Here is a 20498-nt window from a genome sequence, read left to right as displayed (position 1 = left end):
TTATAAGCCAGTTTAGACTATCCTAAAACTGTCAGGTTCAGCAAAATTATACTTCAACACTGTAAACTGCTAAATACTAAAATGATAAAAGACACAAGGCAGCTGAATAGTATCATATAGTCATTTTAAGGTGTATAGAAGTTGGTTGTATATAAACTAAAATTGAAATGTCAATGAAGAAGTCACAGGATATGATTAAGAACTTGCATTTCCTAACATACTGATCACTCAATACCTTTTCAATTAATTCCATAATGTTGTAAATTGTTGTTGATGTTATGTTGGGGCTTTTAATTGATCAGAATGATATTCTGCCAGCTCTACCTTCAGACCAGAGATGGTCTCCCCCAAGAAACCGATGAATTGATCAGGATAATAAGATGCTGGACTCTATACTTGGTAAATGCTTGCAATGAAAGAATCTTGACTGAATTTTAACTACAATACTGCAACAAGGTGGAGGAATCCACCCTGGGGGGGGGAGAGGGAGGCCATGGGGAGGGGTTGGGCGAATCCCAGAGCCTATGAAACTGTGTCACATAATGCAATGCAATTAATTAAAAAAAAAAAAAAAAAGGAAAGAAAAAAAGAAACACGGGGAGGGGTTAGGGGAATCCCACAGCCTATGAAGCTGTGGCACATAATGCAATGTAATTAATTAAAAAAAAAAAAAAGGAAAGAAACATCAAGACAAAAACAAAGAATAATAAATGAATAAATGACACGCAATTTCTATTAGTAACTGTTACTGATGAACAGGATTCAAAGAAAAACCACCACCATTAAGCCGATTATTTTTTACAATCATAAAGACTCATAAGCAGTTCCTTTACCATTTGCATTTTCTGAAAATATTTCCAGACTTATTTCTTCCTAATTTCAAAAGAAAACAGGACTATGATAATTCAAAGGAATAAAAATAAAATAAAAATAAAAATTTTAAAATGCCATCCTACAAGAGACACTGCCTAGTTTTCCCATTCTAAACTGCAGAAATAGCTTGACTGTCAGGACCATTGTACACTAAGCAGGACTAACTTGATACCCATTTCCAGAAGGTCAGTTTTGAATAGTTTCTGCAAATCCGTGTCATTTCATGCCCCTTTCAATTTACTTAGCTGAGGGATGTGCAGACTACGTAAATTAGACTAAAATGATGGTTTGGAGGAGTGGTCCATTTCTTTCCTCCCTCTCCAATTAGAAATGGAAGTATGTGGCCTTGATTAACAGCCTCACTTCAAGACTACCACATGCAGGATAATAAAGGTGAAGGAGAAAATAGTGACCAAAAAAAGCTCTTGAACTCGTCTTACCACCCAGAATGAAAAACTAAGCCTATTAAATCATTACTTAAACCATTTGCAACTCAAGGTATCTTAATTATTATCACTTTATTTTTTACTATCTGAAGGGATAGACAGTCGTGTTACTAAACAGCTTAGTTTGTTTGCTCACTGTACAACATTTCCAGCTCTTCCTTTGTGATAAGAATTATTCACTATAAAGTCAGGATGATATTCAGTTCAAATGTTTTTCCTTTTCCTCATGCTTCTGAAACACAGGTTAACATAATAGAGAACATTCTGGAACGTATACTTTTCTCAATAGAATCTTACTTCTATGGACACCGCAAAAGCAGCAACTTACATCCCTATGGATTTTACTATAGGTTAAAAGAAGTATCTTACAAGTAATACTTTAACACATGAACACTAGAGATCTACTCAATTCCTCTATCAAAACCCCAAAGTAACAAAAACTTTGAGAAAAACCATCTCTGTGTTTATAGTCAGGAGGATATACTGAGTAATCACACACACACACACACAAATGAAGGAGAGACCAATTTTGTGGCATAGCAGGTAAAAGACAATTCTGGCTTCCCTTGTGGGCACCAGTTTGTGTCCTGGCTGCTATGATCCAGCTCCCTACTAATGGACTGAACAAAGCTGAAGCTGGTCCAAGTGTGCAGCCCCTACCACACGCGGGAAACCTGAAGAAGCTCCTGGGTCCCAGATTTGGACTGGCCCAGAGTCGGCCACTGCTTTTCTCTTCCAAAGTATTTTTTTTAAAAAGGAGATAAAAATGTTAGTAAATATTATATAACAAAAGTTAACAACCTATGGTAACTCAATTGAAGCACTGCCAACAAATATTTAGAAATCAATATTTCAATTAATTATATTTTAAAATAATTCTTACCAACTGTTTATTTTTAATGTGTTCTATTAGTTCATCTATTTTTTCCCCTTGTCTGTTTGATAGCTTTGCCTCATACAAACTGAAGCATAAATCTTGGCAGTAGACTGTAAATAAAAAAACAAAACAGAAATTTCTTATTTTTAAAAGTCACTGCTTTCATAGTTCACCTACTGACTTTATGTTACAAAAATTAAAAGAGGACTACCACAAAAAGGTAAAAAAAAATTTACAATTTAATTTCTTTTTATAAAACTTCTTAATGAAAAGTTACAGAAATAATTATTTCAAAATAATGTTGTCATACTGATACTTGAATAGGATTCACATGACATTTTAATACTATTTAAACAAAACACATTTCAGGTTCTAAGAATTAACCTGAAAGGGCACTCGGTTTTCTACCTTTTTTTTTTAATGAATTCAGAAGTCCATAAATAAAAACTGTTTTCCTTGAGAAGAATGAGTTTCTAATATTTTAATATCTGTTTAATTTCCTCAGTATTCTACAGTGGAACTAGTTTCTGTCATTTTATATAAACCATCTTTCAATTTCCAAGGAACATAAGAACACAGTAACTGTAGAATTTTCACAAAAAGTCCTTTTAAGAATCACATATTAAGAAAAAGGATTGTACATATAGTTGGAGGTAGAATGAAAGATAACTGGAACAAAGAAAAGGACATGCACTGTGCCATTACATCTCAACGAAACAGACCTTTCTGCATCAAGTAATTCTCTTTTTTAAAAGCAGCTTGTGGGAGTCTTTTTTTCAGAGAAGACACTTTCATCACATACTTAAAATCTAATTCCTGTGGTCTAAAAAAAAAATCATGGAATAAATATTGGAAAACACACATCTCCACAATTTTTCATTTTCTAACAAAAATGTAATACAAAACATAATAATCCCATATTTATAAACATTTCAGATGTTGAAATATATGACCTATGGACCATGGTTTGCAAATATGTTCACTTTTTTGGAACAACTGCATTTTTGCTATACCTACAATATTAGAAGTGGCAAGAAATCTTTACACAGGACCACTGAAAAGTTCATGGAAAATGCATACTCTGAAAAAGCTATGCATGGATTTCAAAATTTTTTTACACCAAAGTATATTTGTTTTCCTTTTTGGAAACTTCTATATTTTACTTATTTGTGTGCGAGAGTGTCACAGAGAGCCAGACTGAGTGGTATCTCTCACTCAGTGGTACACTCCATAGAAGATTTCAGGCCAAGTTAGCTAGCAGCCACGGCTGCTCCAGGCTCAAGAAGGACTTGGGCACTTCATCTGGGTCTCCATGTTGGTAGCAGGCACACAACAACTTGAATCATCACCTGCTGCCTTCCTGGAAATTCATTAGCAAGAAGCTGGAGTGGGGACGTGAACTTAGGAATTTCAGTATGGGATACATACATTCCAAACAGCATCTTTACGCGTAGGCTAAATGCCTACGTCTTCACTTGTCTTTTATTTCAATTTTCCATCAACTTTTTGGGGCAACACAATTTTTTATGCTCTTTCATAAATATCAACATAATACTGCACAGCATTTGCTTTGTGATTGTTTTTTTACAATCATATACACAATTTTTTATGAACCTTTGAGTGAGATGCAAGCCTAATTTTTTTTACACCCAATACTTGTGATTCCTTTAAAAACAAAATTTTCTTGTAAAATCACAAAACAATTAACAAGGAAATTTACAATGATATTAACACTCAGCCTATACCAAATTTAAGGCTTGGCAACCATCTCATTGAAGTCTTTCATAGCAAAAAAGAAAAAAAACCTTCAACACACAGGCAAATATACACAACATAATGCATTGTGTTCTATTTATTCATGGAACAGTTTCTTAGTCTTTCTTTTGAAAATCTCAATGACTTGGGCATTTTGAAGGACAGAGACCATTTCGTACCCCTCAGTCTATGTAGGTCTACTGTTTCTTCCTCATTAGAGTGGCAGGAGTAACAAAAGAAGTGATTACTCTCTGTGTGTCATTCTGTGTCACACAAGAAAGCACATGAAACCAATTCCATAACAGCAACAACTTAACCAAGTAATTAAATTGGTATCTGACTTGTCTTCTCCCCTACTTTTCCCTTTGTGATAAGTGAACAAGTTACACAGAGATCTAGCAAGGTATACAAAAACTTAAACTTTTACCTACTATTTTTAGCATCCACTAGTCGATTTATGTTATTGTCAGATGCTGATTCTCTAATCCTGCCAGTCTTCCTATGTATGTATTTAAGGAGAGAGAGGGAAATGAGATGGGACTGGGGAGAGAAGAGACAAAGTGGGAGAGGCAGTGAATGAAAGGAATGAAAAAAGAGGAGTTATGTGAACAGGGAGGGAGGAAGGAAGGAAAGGCAGGTGATAAAGGAGGGAAAGTGAGCAAGCAAACCTGCTGATTCACTTTTCCAATTGCCTGCAATCACAGAGCTTAGGCCAGGCTGAAGCTAGAAGCCAAAAATTTAACCCAGGTTGTCAATGTGGTGCAAAAACTTGGATACATAAGCCATTATCACTGCCTCCCAGAGCTTGTTTTGTTTTTATTTTTTATTTAATTTTGTTGTTGTTGCTGCTGTTAGAAAGACAGATACACAGAGAGGGGGAAAACAGAGAGGAAGATCTTCCGTCTACCGATTCATTCCCCAAGTGGCCCCAACAGCTGCAGTTGAGCCCATCTGAAGCCAGGAGCCCAGTTTCTTCTGGGTCTCCCATGCGGATGCAGGGTACCAAGGATTTGGACCATTCTCTACTGCTTTCCTAGGCCACAAGCAGGGAGCAGGATGGGAAGCGGGACCCCCAGGATTAGCACCCATATGATATCCAGCATGTGCAAGGCGAGAACTTTAGCCACTAGCCCACTGCATGTGCCAAGCCCCAGAGTTGATATTATCAGAGGATTAAAGTCTGGAGCTGGAGCTGAGTATGGAGCCGAGACATTCTAATACGGCATGCATATGGGGGCATATCCGCTGAGGATGGCTCAAACTCAGACCCTTCGTGCACGCTGGAGCCCTGGAAGAAGCTCCTAGCTCCTAGGTTTGGATCAACCCAGATCTAGTTGTTGCAGCTATCTGGGGAGTCAATCAGCAGCTGGAAGATCTGTCTCAGTGCCTCTTCCTCTCTGTAAATTTGCCTTCCAAACAAAAATAAATCAATCTTAAAAAAAAATCAGGAATTGTAAATTACATTACTCAGTTAACATGATGAAGTGGCTATAATTTGATGTATCTGTAACACAAGTAAATATGATTCCTTTTGTGGGGGAAAAGGAAGCCACTACTTTCAATTAATTGATCCAGAGATTATTCACCTCTGTGTCAGGCCTTCTGTGTCAGGTCCCTGTGCTCTGTCCAGCTACCAAATGAGACCTAATGTAAACCCGAGTACAGTTCCAGCACTTCACAGTTATTCATTTAGACTCCACAGTAAGAATTTCCAAAGCATTTTTTTTTAGTACAAGCTGGTAGGGTAAAGAACACAAAATGTAATACTTACAGCTGAGTTGGAACAGCTGTACCGTAAGTGGACCACAGTGTTATATCACATAGCACATAACCTCCAATAATTAATTTCCCTTTCCATGGAGGGACAAGAACTTTAAGAAATGAGAGTGAAAAATTATTATTTATGAGTGAATATTTTCTCTAAATACAAGAGAATAAATGAAAATAATCTCTTACCATTTTCAGCAAGTTCATGTCTAGAAAAAGAAAAAGATTGATTTTTTTTTAGTATTTAAAAAAAACCAGTCCAGTAAAACCAAGTATGCACATAATTACTTACATGCTTTTATAAATTGATGCTGCCATCTTCTTAGGTTCCCTGTAGTTAAAAGCTACAATTACATAAGGACAGAGCTGCCTGGGTCGCTCAGTAACAGTGTTTCCTGAAATTTCATAGAGGTAATACTGAAAGAAGAAAAGTAGGTATTAGGGTAGCACAATGGAAATGCATATGAATCAAGTTCAGTCTCAACCAACTGAGTCCTAAAAATTAACACATCAGATTCAGAAATACAGCTTGGGTCTCAGGAAAGGCGGTCATACCTGACTCAGTTTAAAGGCACGAAAATGACTCGTCTTAGGAGAAACCTTGTTTGCATCTGCAGCCACATGGCAATCATAGCCAAAAGATGGCTGAGTATAATTAGTTGTATAATTCTCAGACACGCACTTGATTCTTCCCTAGAATGAAAGAATGAGGAACAATTAGATATCTTTAAACAGCAGTAACTTTCACTCTAGGATTCATTTAAAATAGGGAAAAAGAGAAGAAAACAGTAGGCTGTAACAGACGTGGATGTACTTTTACTACCAGTAAGCTATGCTTTCTGCAAAAACAAACATCTTAAGGACAAGAGCAGTTTAATTATTCATGAACTCCCTAAAATTATACTTAAAAATCCTGTCTTGGCATCTTACCGAGAAACGTGTCTGTTTTATACACTATCAAAGAACATATGACTCACTCCAAACATAAGAAAACCACTTGAGAGAAAATCATGTAGCCCACTAACTTTTACGCAACACTCATTGAATTGGTTCTTCAGTGAACATAAAAGACAACAACATCTAAAATTTCAAAAAATAAGTTTCTAAACTGAATATTATCAATTTTAGCTATAGTCCAAGATCCTTTTATTATGGCAGGGTCCATTAAATCAGTAAGGATTACAAGTCTCCTAAAAAGGAAAAAGTCATTTACCATATGGTAACATGGCACAATTATTTAAAAAGTTGTTCTGAATACCATGATACTAAGAAATATTTATAATGAAACACTAAAGAATTAGCATCTAAGACTAGAAACTGTATTTAGAGGTTAAAGTATCAATATGGGAGCCAGCACTGTGACATCATGGCTAAAGCCACTGTCTGCAATGCTGGCAATTCTACACTAACAGTGGTTTTAGTCCTGGCTGCTCCACTTCTCATCCAGCTCCTTGATAATGTGCTTGAGGAAACAGAAGAAGAATCTTTTGGTTCTTGCACCAAATGCAAAACCAGGAAAAGCTCCTGACTCCTGCCTTTAGACCGGTTCAACTCCAGCCACTGAGGCCATTTGGTGAGTAAATTATCAAATGGAAGATCTGTGTTTCTCCCCCTCTCCATAACTCTGCTTTCTATCTTTTAAATGTATATATAAATAATATGTATATAACACATATGAAAAAGAAAAAATATGTAAAATATATAATACATATACAACAGTGAGGTATGGAATTATAGGCAATTTTGATTTTTATAATGTAATTACTTAATTTTTTTTGACAGTTGTAAAAAATATTCATTTATAGACTTCCAAATGCAACATGAAAAGCTAAGGAACAAAAACAGCACTATTTAGAGTCAGGATTCACACACTGGCACTGACCAAAGGCTCAACTTTGTGAAATAAAGAAGACTGGATTGCACAAATAAAAATCTGAATATCAATCTCCAATCAAAAGGGTAGCTTATCAATCAACAAAGGCTGAGGTACATCCTAATCAAAATAAAAACAAAATCAAGCTTATCTGCCTTGGCAGGAATAGTTTTGTAGTTCAACTTTATTATCAAAGTTGAAGTAAGGAAAAGCAGTGAGTATATTTCAGAGCAATGTTACTTTCCTTCCAGTTCTTTCAAAATACTGTTTGAAAGATTTATTTTATTTGAAAGGCAGAGTTACAAACAGAGAGTGAGAGAGAGAGAAATTATGTTGGTTCTGCTGGTCTATTCCTCAAAGGGCTCCTCAAAGCCCAGTCAGGGCTGGGCAGCCCAGAGCCAGGAGCCAGGAACCAGGAACCAGGAGCTTCTTCTGGGTCTCCCCATAACTTCAAGGGGACCAAAGAGTTGGGCCATCCTCAATTACTTTCCCAGGTCACAAGCAGGGACTTAGATTGGAAATGGAGCAGCTGAGACTCAAATTGGCACCCACATGGGATGGCATATTGCAGACGTAATTCTACCCACTATTACACAATGCCAGTCCCTGTCTCTAGTTCTGAGGGAACTCTAAAAAATTAAGGAGAAATAAAGAAGGAAAAGAAAAGTATTGGGTTTATTACCAAATACCTTGAGATACTAAAAAAATCTAATACAAACAAAAAACAAGATCACAGAAACATTTTCAAAATGCCCACGCTCCAATCATTGATTCTTGTTGGCACATTTTACTTAAACTGCAGTATTTAAGAAATTTAAGAATTTGTGAGGGGCCCAGCGTGGTGGCCTATTGCATAAAGTCCTCGCCTTGAATGTACCCTGGGATCCCATTGGGCTCTAGTTCTAATCCAGCTCCTGGCTTGTGGCCTGGGAAAGCAGTAGAGAATGACTGGAAGCCTTGGGACCCTGCACCCACGTGGGAGACCTAGAAGAGGCTCCTGGCTCCTGGCTTCAGATCAGATTAGCTCAGGCCATTGCAGTCACTTGGGGAGTGAATCATTGGACAGAAGATCTCTGTCTTTCCTCCTCTCCATAGGTTTGATTTTGCAATAAAAATAAATAAATCTTCAAAAAAAAATGAATTTGTGAGATCATCAGTTCTAGGTGCCACATAAAGCTCAGAACAGAATCTTATGTTCACACAAAAAAAGGAAAATAAAAGCTTCTTATTATGACAGGTAAACCAGACAAAATGCTTTCTAAATTCATGCTTTACAACTGTAATCATATTTTATGAATATATACTTGTTTTCCATTATTTTATGCTTATATATGGTTCTTAGGCAGGCAGGCAGCAGTCATACCCAAACCACATCAGAGAACCTAGAGTGGAGTTCTCCACCTCGCCCTCGCCCATGCTTCTCATCTTGCTTCCTGACCATATGCACTACAGGCAGCAAATGATGGCTCAAGTTCTTGGGTTCCTGTCACCCACTTCTGAGACCCAGATCAAGTTCTGGACTTCTGGCTTTGGCTGGGTCCAACCCTAGCAGTTTCAGCCATTTTGAGTGTGAATCAGTGATGGAAATGATTTTCCAAATCAGTAAAAATAAACTAAAAGGGGTGGGAGTTGTGGTACAGCAAGCTAAGCCTCTATTAAGGATGCCTTCAATCCATACTGGTTCCTGGTTTGAGGAGTTGGTGCTCTGCTTCCAACTGAGCTTCCTGCTAACGTTTTGGGAAGCAGAAATACATCTTAAAACAAACCAAACAAGAAAGTCCTTTGTTCACTTAACAGGTTATTTGAAAAAAATATATATATACATATATATGTATTTTTTTTACTTGAAGATACTAAAAGTATTTTCATTTAAATGTTTTCTTTCTGTCTTGCAAAGTCATCTTTTCTGAAGACATCAGATATTTCCTTTCTTTTTTTTTTTTTTTTGATTTTTTTTATTGGAAAAGCAGATTTACAGAGAAGGAGAAACAGAAAGATCTTCCATCCACTAGTTCACTTCCCAAATGGCCAGAGCTGAGCTGAGAGCCACCTTTGAGTCTCCCACATGAATGCAAGATCCCAATGAGTTGGCCTAACCTCGGCTGCTTTCCCAGGCCACAAGCAGAGAACTGGATCCGAACTGGAACAGCCAGGACACATGAACCCAGGGCCCATAAGGGATGCTGATGCTTGGAGGCAGAGGATTAGCCAGTTGAGCCAATGTCCCAGCCAAGAAGACAGCAGGTATTTTCAAAAATTGTGTTTTATTTGAAAGGCTGAAAGAGAAACAGACACACAGAGGACTCTTTTGTCCTCTGGTTCACTCTCCCAGATGGCCACAATAGGAAGGGTTAGGCCATGCTAACATCAGGAGCCAGGAACTCCACTCTCAGATGGGTTCCAGGGGCCCTAGTACCTGTGCCACCTTCCGCTGCTTTTCCTAGGTACATTAGCAAGGAATTGGATCAAAAGCAGAGCAGTCAGGACTAAAATCAGCACTCCAAATTGGATACTGCAATTGCAGATGGCTGCTAAGCTCACTGATACAACTTTGGCTCTGAATTTTATTTTTAAAAGAAAATTTTTTTGTTTACCCTGCATTAGTATAGCCATCGTTGGCAGTGATCCTACCTAGCTAGCGATCTATGAATGATATCATAGGTAGATAATCTTCAAATTTTGTAAGAAACTTACATAAAAGCACACCTAGGTTTTACCTTAATTAGATTAAAGATTACAATATAACCAGATTTTCCATGATACCAGGGTCTTGGATGAAGACAGTCTGAGTGTTTGGAAACATATACACCTATAAAAGTATAAAAAACAGATTAATTTACATTTTAAAAATACTACACAGAAACAATTAAAAAATGGAACTACTTTGACTAAACATTTGTCAAGTCTATATTGCGCCTAAGTGCACACACAAATGGAAACAAGTATTACTAAATACTAAATTACTAAATAGTAATTCATTTATGAAGAACTGTAAGAACACAGAAATAAAATAATTAAATGTCTGGACACTATGAGTTGTTTAGAAAGAGACAGAAATGAAATCCCAAGTAGAGAATAAACAAATATATGGAAGCCTAAAGGATCACACTTCTTTTAGGACTTCAGCCAGTATTGGGAGCAGGAAGTGAGTGGAAAGCAAGACTGAAAGTGGATAGTAAAGATCTTTTTGCAAAACTTGATAAATATATGAAGACTTTTATTCTGTATGCAGCAGAGTACCACCAAATAAGCAGCAGAGGAGAAAGAATCAAGATCAATTAGCAGAGGAGGGCCGTAACAAGACAACAGTGGTATTAGTGAGAGAAAAGAACATAAGGCTTTCACAGATATTCCCCCTTACGGAGTCTAGAGGACAATGAGTTGAAAAAGCACTGACATACTGAGAAGGAATAATCAATGTGTGGACATTTACTGAAGTCCTGGGTTAAAAAGTTATCCAGGCGGGCCCGGCACAGTGGCGCAGTGGTTAAGGCCCTCGCCTTGCCATATGGGCGCCGGTTCTAATCCCCGCGGCCCTGCTTCCCATCCAGCTCTCTGCCTGTGGCCTGGGAAAGCAGCCAAGGACGGTCCAAAGCTTTGGGACCCTGCACCCACGTGGGAGACCCAGAAGAGGCTCCTGGCTTCGGATCGGCATAGCATCGGCCGTTGCGCTCACTTGGGGAGTGAATCATCAGACGGAAGATCTTCCTCTCTGTATATCTGCCTTTCCAATAAAAAATAATAAAATAAATCTTTAAAAAAAAAAGATTCTCTAAGTTTTAGACTCAAAACTCATGTTAGTTCAGATGCTAAAAATTACACACTGACATGAGTAAAACTGGCTATTACTACCAATGTCTTATGAAATTAGCTAATTCTCATTTCATCTTACAGACTTACCTTTAGACGGGTCACCCAGAGTGGTAATAGAGCTGTTACCAACACAGAGTCCACGCTGACACACCAACTTTGCCTTCAAACAAAAGACACTAGATTGTTTGTTATTGGTCTTTAGGGGCACCATGAAATAATGCTATAATACATTGCTTTAAAATAAAACATTCACTCCATGTATTCATGGCAGAAAGCAAGCCTATGTAACAATCAAGTTTTAATTGTCTAAAGTTTTCTATAAAATATAATTTCTATGAATAAAAATATTACCTGTAAAGCCAAACTAAACAAGATCACATGTGAATCCTCTTGAATATTTCTTGCTCAGTTACAGCTTCAGAACCACTAAATCTGAAAATGTCTTATATCCAATGTCATCAAGTATGAATCCATAGCATATTTTTATTCTCTAAGCTAATCCATGCTATTTCTGCATTTTACAAAATTCTTTGCATATATAAATATAATTTAAATGAAAGGCAATTCTTTAGACAGACAGAGATATAACTGCCTAAAAGGTGAAGTCACAGAGAGAGAGAGAGACAGAGCAAATAGAACTCCTCTATTCAGCTGGCCCACTCCCCAAATGACCATGCTGAGCCAAGATCCTGGAATTTCATCTGTGCCTCCCACTTAGGTAGCAGGGACCCAAGCATCGGGGCCATCTTCCACTGCTTTCCCAGGTGTACAGCAGGAAGCTAGACCAGAAGTGGAGCACCCAGGACTCAAATTATTACTCATACAGAATGTCAGCATCACAGCTGGTGGCCAATTCTCTGTGCCACAATGCTGGCCCAGAGCTTCTTTACAAATTATTAACCCATTTCATGTATTATTTATAATTTTTTAGTAATTCTTTATAAATTATTAACCCAGCCTATGTATTCTCTCTGAATTATTTTCAGCTTTGATGATAATCTGATATTATTCAAATTATATTTAGGAAGCATTTTGGGGGACATACTATACAGTAATCTCTTTCTCCCACAATTTAAATACAAGCAATAATAAAGATGATCAACCTTAAAGACAAACATGAAACAATTCAAATTAACTACATTGAAAACCATACTCTAAAATCAACTCCAAAATCATACTATTTAAACTAGGAAATCCTTTATAGGAAACAAAAAGTTATATATGCAACAATGATCCAGAATAGATAAGTCCATCCACTTCATTAAAGCTTTACTGCCACTAAAGAAATCTTAACACAAATCTTATCACAAATTTACAAGCATATTAAAATAAAAGAAAAATCATGAAGTTATAAAAAAAAATCAATCTTTACTATGATCGGCTTTCGTTTTCATTTTTTACTACTATGAAACTAAATAACAAAAAGTAAAAGGCACTCTTTATAGAGAAGTCGGATATTAGTATTTAAGACTAATGATGCAACTGGTTTTGTTCATTAGTAACACAGAATAAATTTTCCCTTACCTGATTTTCAGTTTCAAATAGAAGAAACCCGTAAGTTTCACTTAGTTCTTCCAAAGTATAGTTACTTGCTTTTTTTTGTTGATAAAAATTTTTGTACTGTATAAGGAAAGAACAAAATGCTATAAACTTGATATTTTCTCTTGTAAATGAAATATTTAAGCATATAATGAATTCTTACTGATAAAATATCAATTAAATATATAGTTTTTATATTCCCCCGAATATATTATTTTCCAAGTAGATATTTATAGTAACCTGTTTGTCTCATCTGAAAAAAAGGTTAGTGAAATGTACAAGGCTCATGTACCAAAAATAATGGGTCTATTTAATTTAAAACTAGAGTGTGTACCAAGCACCTCACCTCATTTAAGAAAATGTCATTTTTCACCAAAGTCACTTGACTGTATTGAAAACCATGCTTAGACGTAGAGTCCAAGTAAGAAGTTTGGAGAAGCGAAACTGTCCTCTGGAACAGAGAGTCTGAACTCAAGGACACTTTCTCAAAAACTGTAAAACATAAACAAAAATAAAGCCACTATTTAAGATAACCAAAGAATAGGGTAAAAAAAAAAAAAAAACATGTTGACTAACACTTAATGTCACATATTCTTTTCCTATATAACTAAGAATTTCATGATATGTTGAATCTAAAATTATCTATACCACTACCAACATACTTAAAAGACTCATGTGGACAAAAGCTAAATTGTATCTAAGGTGAATTAGTTTCAATATAAGAACTAAACTATGCCCTCCCAGATACTTAATGGTTTTTATTTTAAAATTGTGCTTTGTGGCTAATACTTCAGCATAATTGTGCAGTGCCAGCATCCCACTAGTTCAAGTCTAAGCTGCTCTACTTCCAATCCAGCTTCCTAATAATGCACCTGGGAAAGCAGTGGAGGGATGGCCCAAACCCATGTGGGAGACCCAAAAGAAATTCCAGGTTCCTGGCAGCAGATCAGCCTAACTCTGGCCGCTGCAGTCATTTGGGGAGTGAACCAGTGCATGGAAGCTCTCTCTCTGTCCCTGTCTGTAATCTGCCTTTCAAATAAAAATAAATGACTCTTCAAAATTTTTTTTAAGCTGTGCATTGTACCATACTTAGTCGAAAGCAGGAGGTATATACTTTCAAGGCGGTCCTGGCAATTGCTTTGACCAGTACTTCTCACCTTTTGGTTTTCTACTCTTCCAAACTTCCCGTTGAATCTATAGTAACTATGTTAAGTTATTTTATGGGCCCAACTACTGGTTACTCTTCAAACACATTAAGAAAGCATTTTCTCTGGAATTTCCTAAGAGAAACCTTTTCAGTTTACTGCCTATGGCTTGTGTTATATTTTTTAATTTAACAACATAAAACAATATTACATTTCTTGAAAGTGCTTTTTCTTCAAGCCATGCCCAGGCACCTATCCCAGAGCGTGTTGTATTCCCCTTTCGTGACAACAGGTTTCTTAATTGAAAATCACCATTCAGATCCAGACCTTTGACCGAATCTTTGTGCCCTAAACTTTACTAAACTGCTTACTCTCTTCTATTTGTATTCTTTTTACTCTCTTCACCAAGGTCAGGAGAGTGATGTACAAACCACTCACATATAACGCAGTGATTTAGGTACTGGAACTTTTATCTTTTAAGTACATTAATCCAGCTTCTTACATGAAACTTCTGCCAACTACATTAAAACCTAAAGAAAACGTGTTTTAATTAAAATTAACTTACAAAAAACATTAAAAACTACTCTATTACGGAAGTGGAAATTAGTAGTTTACTAAACTCAATCTGGACTAAACCATCCTAATGCTTCAAATTATTAAGACACTTCAAAAATTCCTTCTATAACCTTTCTAGCATTCAAACAAAATGTTGTAAATAGAAAAGAAAGGGAGAAAAAGGATGAAATATTTTAAAATATTCTGCAGCTGGTAAACTTGAATCTATCTACTGTTTTGTTTCACATTAACTCTTTCACTTTTCCTCTTAATACCAGTATACTATTGCTGCAAAAACTTGGATACTCTGAAAAGATTTAAATAGCAAAATATCCATAATAGTTAACATTACAGATTTTAAAGTTACCTTACTCAAAACAAAACAAGCAAAATCCCCTAGCAACCCAAAGTACTCCTAGCCCAAATACCAAACAAAAATTCCTTAGAGGGTGCTGGCATTGTGGCATAGCAACTGCCTACAATTGGCACTGTAGCATAGGGGTTAAACCACTGCCTACAATGCTGTCACCCCATAGGGGCACTGGTTTGAATCACTGCTGTTCCAGTTCAGATCAAGCTCCCTGCTGATGCACCTCAGAAAACAATGGAAGATGGCCCAAATTCTTGGATCTCTTCCCACGCGGGAGGCCCAGCTGAAGCTTCTAGCTCTTTCCTTCAGCCTGGTCCAGCCCTGGTTACTGCTGTCATGTGGAAATGAATCAGCGGATGGAAGATCTCTCCCTATCCCCATCTACTACTCCCCGCCCCTCTCTGTAACTGCCTTTAGAAATTCTTTAGAAAACGGAATTTTGGCAACTTTAATATTTAACATAAAGTTTCATTTTTACCTGAAAGACAAAGACACATAAAGAAACATATCTTTCATCCACTGATCCACTTTTCAGAAGCCTTCAGCAGCAGCAAGTCTGGGCCTCTTCCTCTCCTATACTTAACATTTCTTTTAAAGCAAGATAAGGGTGGGTATTTAACATAGCATTCCATGCCAGTTGGGACACCTGCAGTCCATGTCAGAGTGCTTGGATTCAAATCCTGTCTCCATTCCTAATGGCAATTTCCCACTAACAACTACCCTGGTAGGAAGGAGATGATGGTTCAAGTAGTTGGATCCTTGTTATATGTATGTAACATTTCACAACTACATTCATTTACTAAATATTGTTATGGGCAATATTTGTTCCATACAGCTATGAATACAGCTATGAACAGACAAAGAAAGGGGAAGCAAGTGAATTATTTTACTTAAACATTTCTAAAATTATTTATAGCTAACAATGCTTTCCCCTGGGCCTGGAGCAGGAGACTAATGGCTAAATCCTTGCCTTGTATGTGCCAAGATCCCATAAGGGTGCCAGTTTGCATCCCAGAGGCCCTGCTTCCCATCCAGCTCCCTGCTTGTGGCCTGGGAAAACAGTCGAAAATGGCCCAAAGCTTTGGAATCCTGCACCCACATGGGAGACAACGAAGAAGCTCCTGGCTCCGAACTGGCTTAGCTCTAGCCTTTGTGCTCACATAGGGAAAGAATCAGTGGACAGAGAATCTTTGTCTCCTTCTCTGTAAATCTGCCTTTCCAGTAAGTAAAAAAAAAAAATATCTTCTAAAAATGAATGCTTCCCCCTTTAGCTCAGCATTCTCTAATTAGCAATATATTTGCAAAGCTATAATTTTAGTTACCAGAATAGAAAGAATGTCAAAAGTAAAGTCAGAAAGACTAACATCTTTGATGACTTCATAATATTTTCATTTACATGTATACTTGGTGTATTAAGAATATAAATACTCTGTAAATGAATGGCCTCATTTCTGTTAAGCAATACTCATGACTTTACTTAAACATGAAAAGTTATCAGAGTATTAAAGAAATGAAGAGGAGATAATTCAATAAACTTTTAAGAAGATAATTTGAAAAGTGCCTCCTATAAACTATTAAACAGTATCTCTGTGGGGTTTCTGTGACCAGAAGAGAGCACATAGAGAATGGTTAGGTTCAATCACAATGGCTATGGAAACTGAATTTCCCTGTAGCATCCAGCTTAAGGCACAGTTCTGTCACCTGAGTATAGTTAAGTTTTAGATTTCAGGTTGATACAGGATGAATTCTATCAAAATGTTTAGCAAAAACACCCATCTTGCTCAAAACACAGAAATACTGACTAGGGACTGGTTTTGCACACTTCTTTTTTTAACTTTTAATAATAGGAACGACAAAACTATAAACGAACTTGTTTTGTGCATGTCACCAGTCTATTTTCCATTCCATATGCATCTGATCTGAAAGCAGCTGATGACATAAACTGACGTCAACAGTTTAGGTATAACAATAATTCATTAAAAACTACCTGTTTGTTCACTTCTCCATGATTCTCATTACCACATCTCTCCACAGAAGGATTACAATCCACATTTGTTAATACTAATGGTGTGTAAATACTCTACCAGGTCCAAATGAGTCATTTGACAGCTGTTTACCAAAACACTGCTTAAACAATTTTACATTGCATTAATTTTAAGATGCTAAACAATAGTTGGGTTGATATGAATACAAATAACACTGAGTTTAAAAAAAAAATAAAATCATGTATTTGAAAGAAAAAATAATATACAAGAGATGGCAAACCAAACTATTAATAATGACTAGATCAATGGTTAGTGAGTTAGGAAAAAAGATAGAAGGTGAACTTGTATTTTTTATAAATATTAATCCAATTAAAACTTTTCTTACATATTTACTTATACCACTTTAAATACCTCAATTCAAATACAAAAATGAATCACAATTTCAATAAAGCAAAATAACTTTAATGATACAATTTGAAAACTTATGAACGAGCATAACTGTTGCTACCAGAAATTTTAATTTTTAAAAATTCCTTTTGTTTCACATGATCTAAATTAAACTAAACAAATTTGATTCCATTTTTGATTCAAAAGTAGTAATTTATAGGACTTAATTTAATACCTACTCTTTTCTGATATGAACCCTGTCTTGATCTTCTCTAAAACAGAGTATGGCTGGGAGTGTAATTCATTTTCACCACATACACCCCCAGAATTCTTGATACAGTCCTGTTCTTTGTTAATGTCATAAATGCTAAAGTGAAAAAAGAAAAGAAAAATCAGAGAGTGAAAAATATCATTTACAGTATATCTGCTCTTAAACATTTTTCTAATATCTAAGTCACATTTAAAATACTTTATCTACTACCTTTTTAAACATCTCCATAACAAAGATAAATCTGCTCCATAAGCAGAAATAACAGTCTGAAATCTTCTTTAAAAGTCTTTAACTTCTAAAGAAAAATTTATATGGAGAAATCAATTATGCTTGTAAGAATCACTTTTGCCTCACTGAAGAGAACATATTTTATAATAACAAGAAGTCACAAAACATCTTTATTTACTTGGCTGAAAATAACAAACTCCAGCAGGATATCAAGACCACGATATACCAGACGCATAGTGGCACAATAAAAAAAAACTGCTTTGGTACTTGAAATCTGGATAGTCATTCAAATGATAAAGAGATCCAATAAGGCAATGGTCTAGTGTGCATGCTTGCCAGATGGTAGAAGCAGTATGAACAAATATAAACATAATGCATCAAAGAACCTGCATGTAGTTTAATACAACTAATTAAGAGGAGGGGGGAAATAAAAGCAAATAAGGAGATTAAAAGGCAGTAAAGAAAGACGGTTGGTATGGGCCAGCATTGTGACAGCAAGTGAAACTGCTGCCTGGGATGCCAGCATCCCATATGGGTGCTGGTTCATGTCTAGCTGCTCTACTTCTGACCCAGCTCCCTGCTAACGGCCTGGGAAAGCAGTAGAAGATGGACTAGGTGCTTAGGCCCCACATGGGAGACCCAAATAAAGCTTCTGTTTCTTGGCTTTTGCTGGCCCTAGGCCTGCCTGTTGTAGGCCTGGGGAATAAACCAATGGATGGAAAAACTCCATCTTATGCTTTCTCTGTATATTTGACTCTCAAATATAATAAACAATTTTTAAGTGGTAGGTAAAATGACTAGTTTCATTGTGAGGCAACAGTACTGTGTTCTAAACATAATTACTGCAAATTTCAATATGCTTTACAAAACACAGCACGTGAAAATTTACAGTATATTCTTCAAAAGGGTATGAAGTAGAATTTCATGAATATATCCAAGAATCTTTAGAAAAACTAACTACATTGCTATTAATTAGGAAAATGCATTATTTAAGACAGAAAGGGAAAATTAAATTTTCAGCAGATGAGAATTTCACCACAGGCTCTACCACTGTACCTAGGGGGTACCTTGGTATGACAATATCATTGACTGGTTTTCCAAAAGGTTTTTTTTTTTAAGATACCAAGTAATTAATCCTATACTTTTAGAGTGGCTTGAGTGTATTAGAGAGTGGGAGAGTAAGTGTTTTCGGAATAAATGTTACTTAATTCTGGTGAATGAGATATCAACGGAAATATACTAAGGAAATTCTGGGGAATACAAAAGAACAGGAAGAAAGCACTCATTTTGTTTTTATCTTATTTTTCTAGCCTTGGAACTCTATCTAAAAATGTACTACCTAAAATTTCTTACAACCTAAGAATAGTAATGAAACAGAACAGAAAGAACTCACATTCTTAACTATGAAATTAATTGACCTGTAGATGGCTGTCCTATCTCTGCGCTCTGTATTTTTTTTTGAAATATTCCTTATTCAACCTGAACTAGCAGTTGAAAGCACATTAATTGATGGGTTTCATTTAACTAGTTGTATTCTCTAAGATCTCCCTTACTTGTGATTAGCTTTTCTTCCAGGTATCCCACACGGGTGCAGAGTCCCAAGGCTTTGGGACGTCCTCAACTGCTTTCCCAGGCAACAAGCAAGGAGGAGCTGGATGGGAAGTGGAGCTGCCGGGACTAGAACCGGTGCCCATATGGAATCCCAGTGCGTTCATGGTGAGGACTTTAACCTCTAGGTCATGAGCCCGTGATTAGCTTTTCTAAGGTTCCTTTCACTCTAACACTGTGATTTCACATTTATACTGAAGGCTTGTGATGAGCCACTGTACAATGTACACTGAACTAGCGCCATGCATACAGACATGTATTCTATTAATAATTAGTAGAAAGGAAATTTTTTTACTAATGATAAGAATAACAAACATTTGCTCGGTGCTTATTATGTTCCAGACACCATTTACTATTTCCACTTTAGCCCTAACTTCCTATCTTCCACATTTCTCAATAAAATTCTCATATAAATTCTCAACATTCCTTTAATGAAAAACATCTCTCCACACTACCAAAAATTCCATATTTTTCTGGTCTACCCTCTCACATTGTTTTTACTGACTTATCAATATGCCATGCCTCACTACTAAATTCTATGTATTAATCATGACTGAGCCACACTGGGTAGTGACTCCTTTCTTAAGATCATGTTTTTGTTTTTTTAATTAAAAAAAGCCTCTGCTTAAATTTCAGTTACCAATTATTACTATTCAGATTTTTCCAAAGGAAAAATTCTCTCACAGGACTAAAACTATCCTTTGAATACACAAAGATCAAGTTTTTTATTCTCTTCGATCTCTCTTGGCTTTTGTTGTTTTTTGAGGGGGAAGCACTCTGTATGCACTGCTCTGTCCTCTGGTTTCAGTTTGGGCTTGTGTACTGATACTACTACATAGCTTTGTGACTGTGCCTGAAATGCTGAGGCACTTCACACTATCCTAGTTTGCAGAAATTGATGATCTGATTCTAAAACTTAAATAGGATTCCAAAAGATTAAAAATTATCAAAACAATATTGAAAAAAGAACAAATCTGAAGAACTTACTCCTGATTCGAAAAATCAC

General features: G+C 36.3%; 1 protein-coding gene across 6 annotated transcripts in view; it reads right to left on the bottom strand.

Annotated features, from left to right (window-relative positions):
- The window catches only part of TASOR2 (transcription activation suppressor family member 2), a 69394-nt gene that overhangs the window by 38303 nt on the left and 10593 nt on the right, over positions 1-20498 (bottom strand). For 2 of the 6 annotated variants that reach the window (XM_040967935.1, XM_040967936.1), the window contains exons 1-11: positions 17625-17930; positions 13290-13435; positions 12929-13024; positions 11492-11564; positions 10309-10400; positions 6274-6411; positions 6011-6135; positions 5908-5927; positions 5723-5822; positions 2919-3019; positions 2203-2306 (exon numbers count right to left, since the gene is read on the bottom strand). In XM_040967935.1, coding sequence (XP_040823869.1) covers positions 2203-2306; positions 2919-3019; positions 5723-5822; positions 5908-5927; positions 6011-6135; positions 6274-6411; positions 10309-10400; positions 11492-11564; positions 12929-13024; positions 13290-13435; positions 17625-17823 — 1194 coding nt within the window. In that variant the 5' untranslated portion in view covers positions 17824-17930. Of the gene's footprint in view, positions 1-2202; positions 2307-2918; positions 3020-5722; positions 5823-5907; positions 5928-6010; positions 6136-6273; positions 6412-10308; positions 10401-11491; positions 11565-12928; positions 13025-13289; positions 13436-17000; positions 17079-17624; positions 17931-20498 lie in introns of those variants that run through there. The other 4 variants (XM_040967939.1, XM_040967937.1, XM_040967938.1 and 1 more) reach the window with 4 other exon arrangements.

This window comes from Ochotona curzoniae, unplaced genomic scaffold, assembly GCF_017591425.1.
Source record: "Ochotona curzoniae isolate NIBS_2020 unplaced genomic scaffold, NIBS_Ocur_1.0 scaffold_4683, whole genome shotgun sequence".
NCBI classification, from domain to species: Eukaryota; Metazoa; Chordata; class Mammalia; order Lagomorpha; family Ochotonidae; genus Ochotona; species Ochotona curzoniae.
The sequence above is the reverse complement of the archived record's forward strand: the minus strand, read 5'-3'. Positions and strand labels throughout refer to the sequence as shown.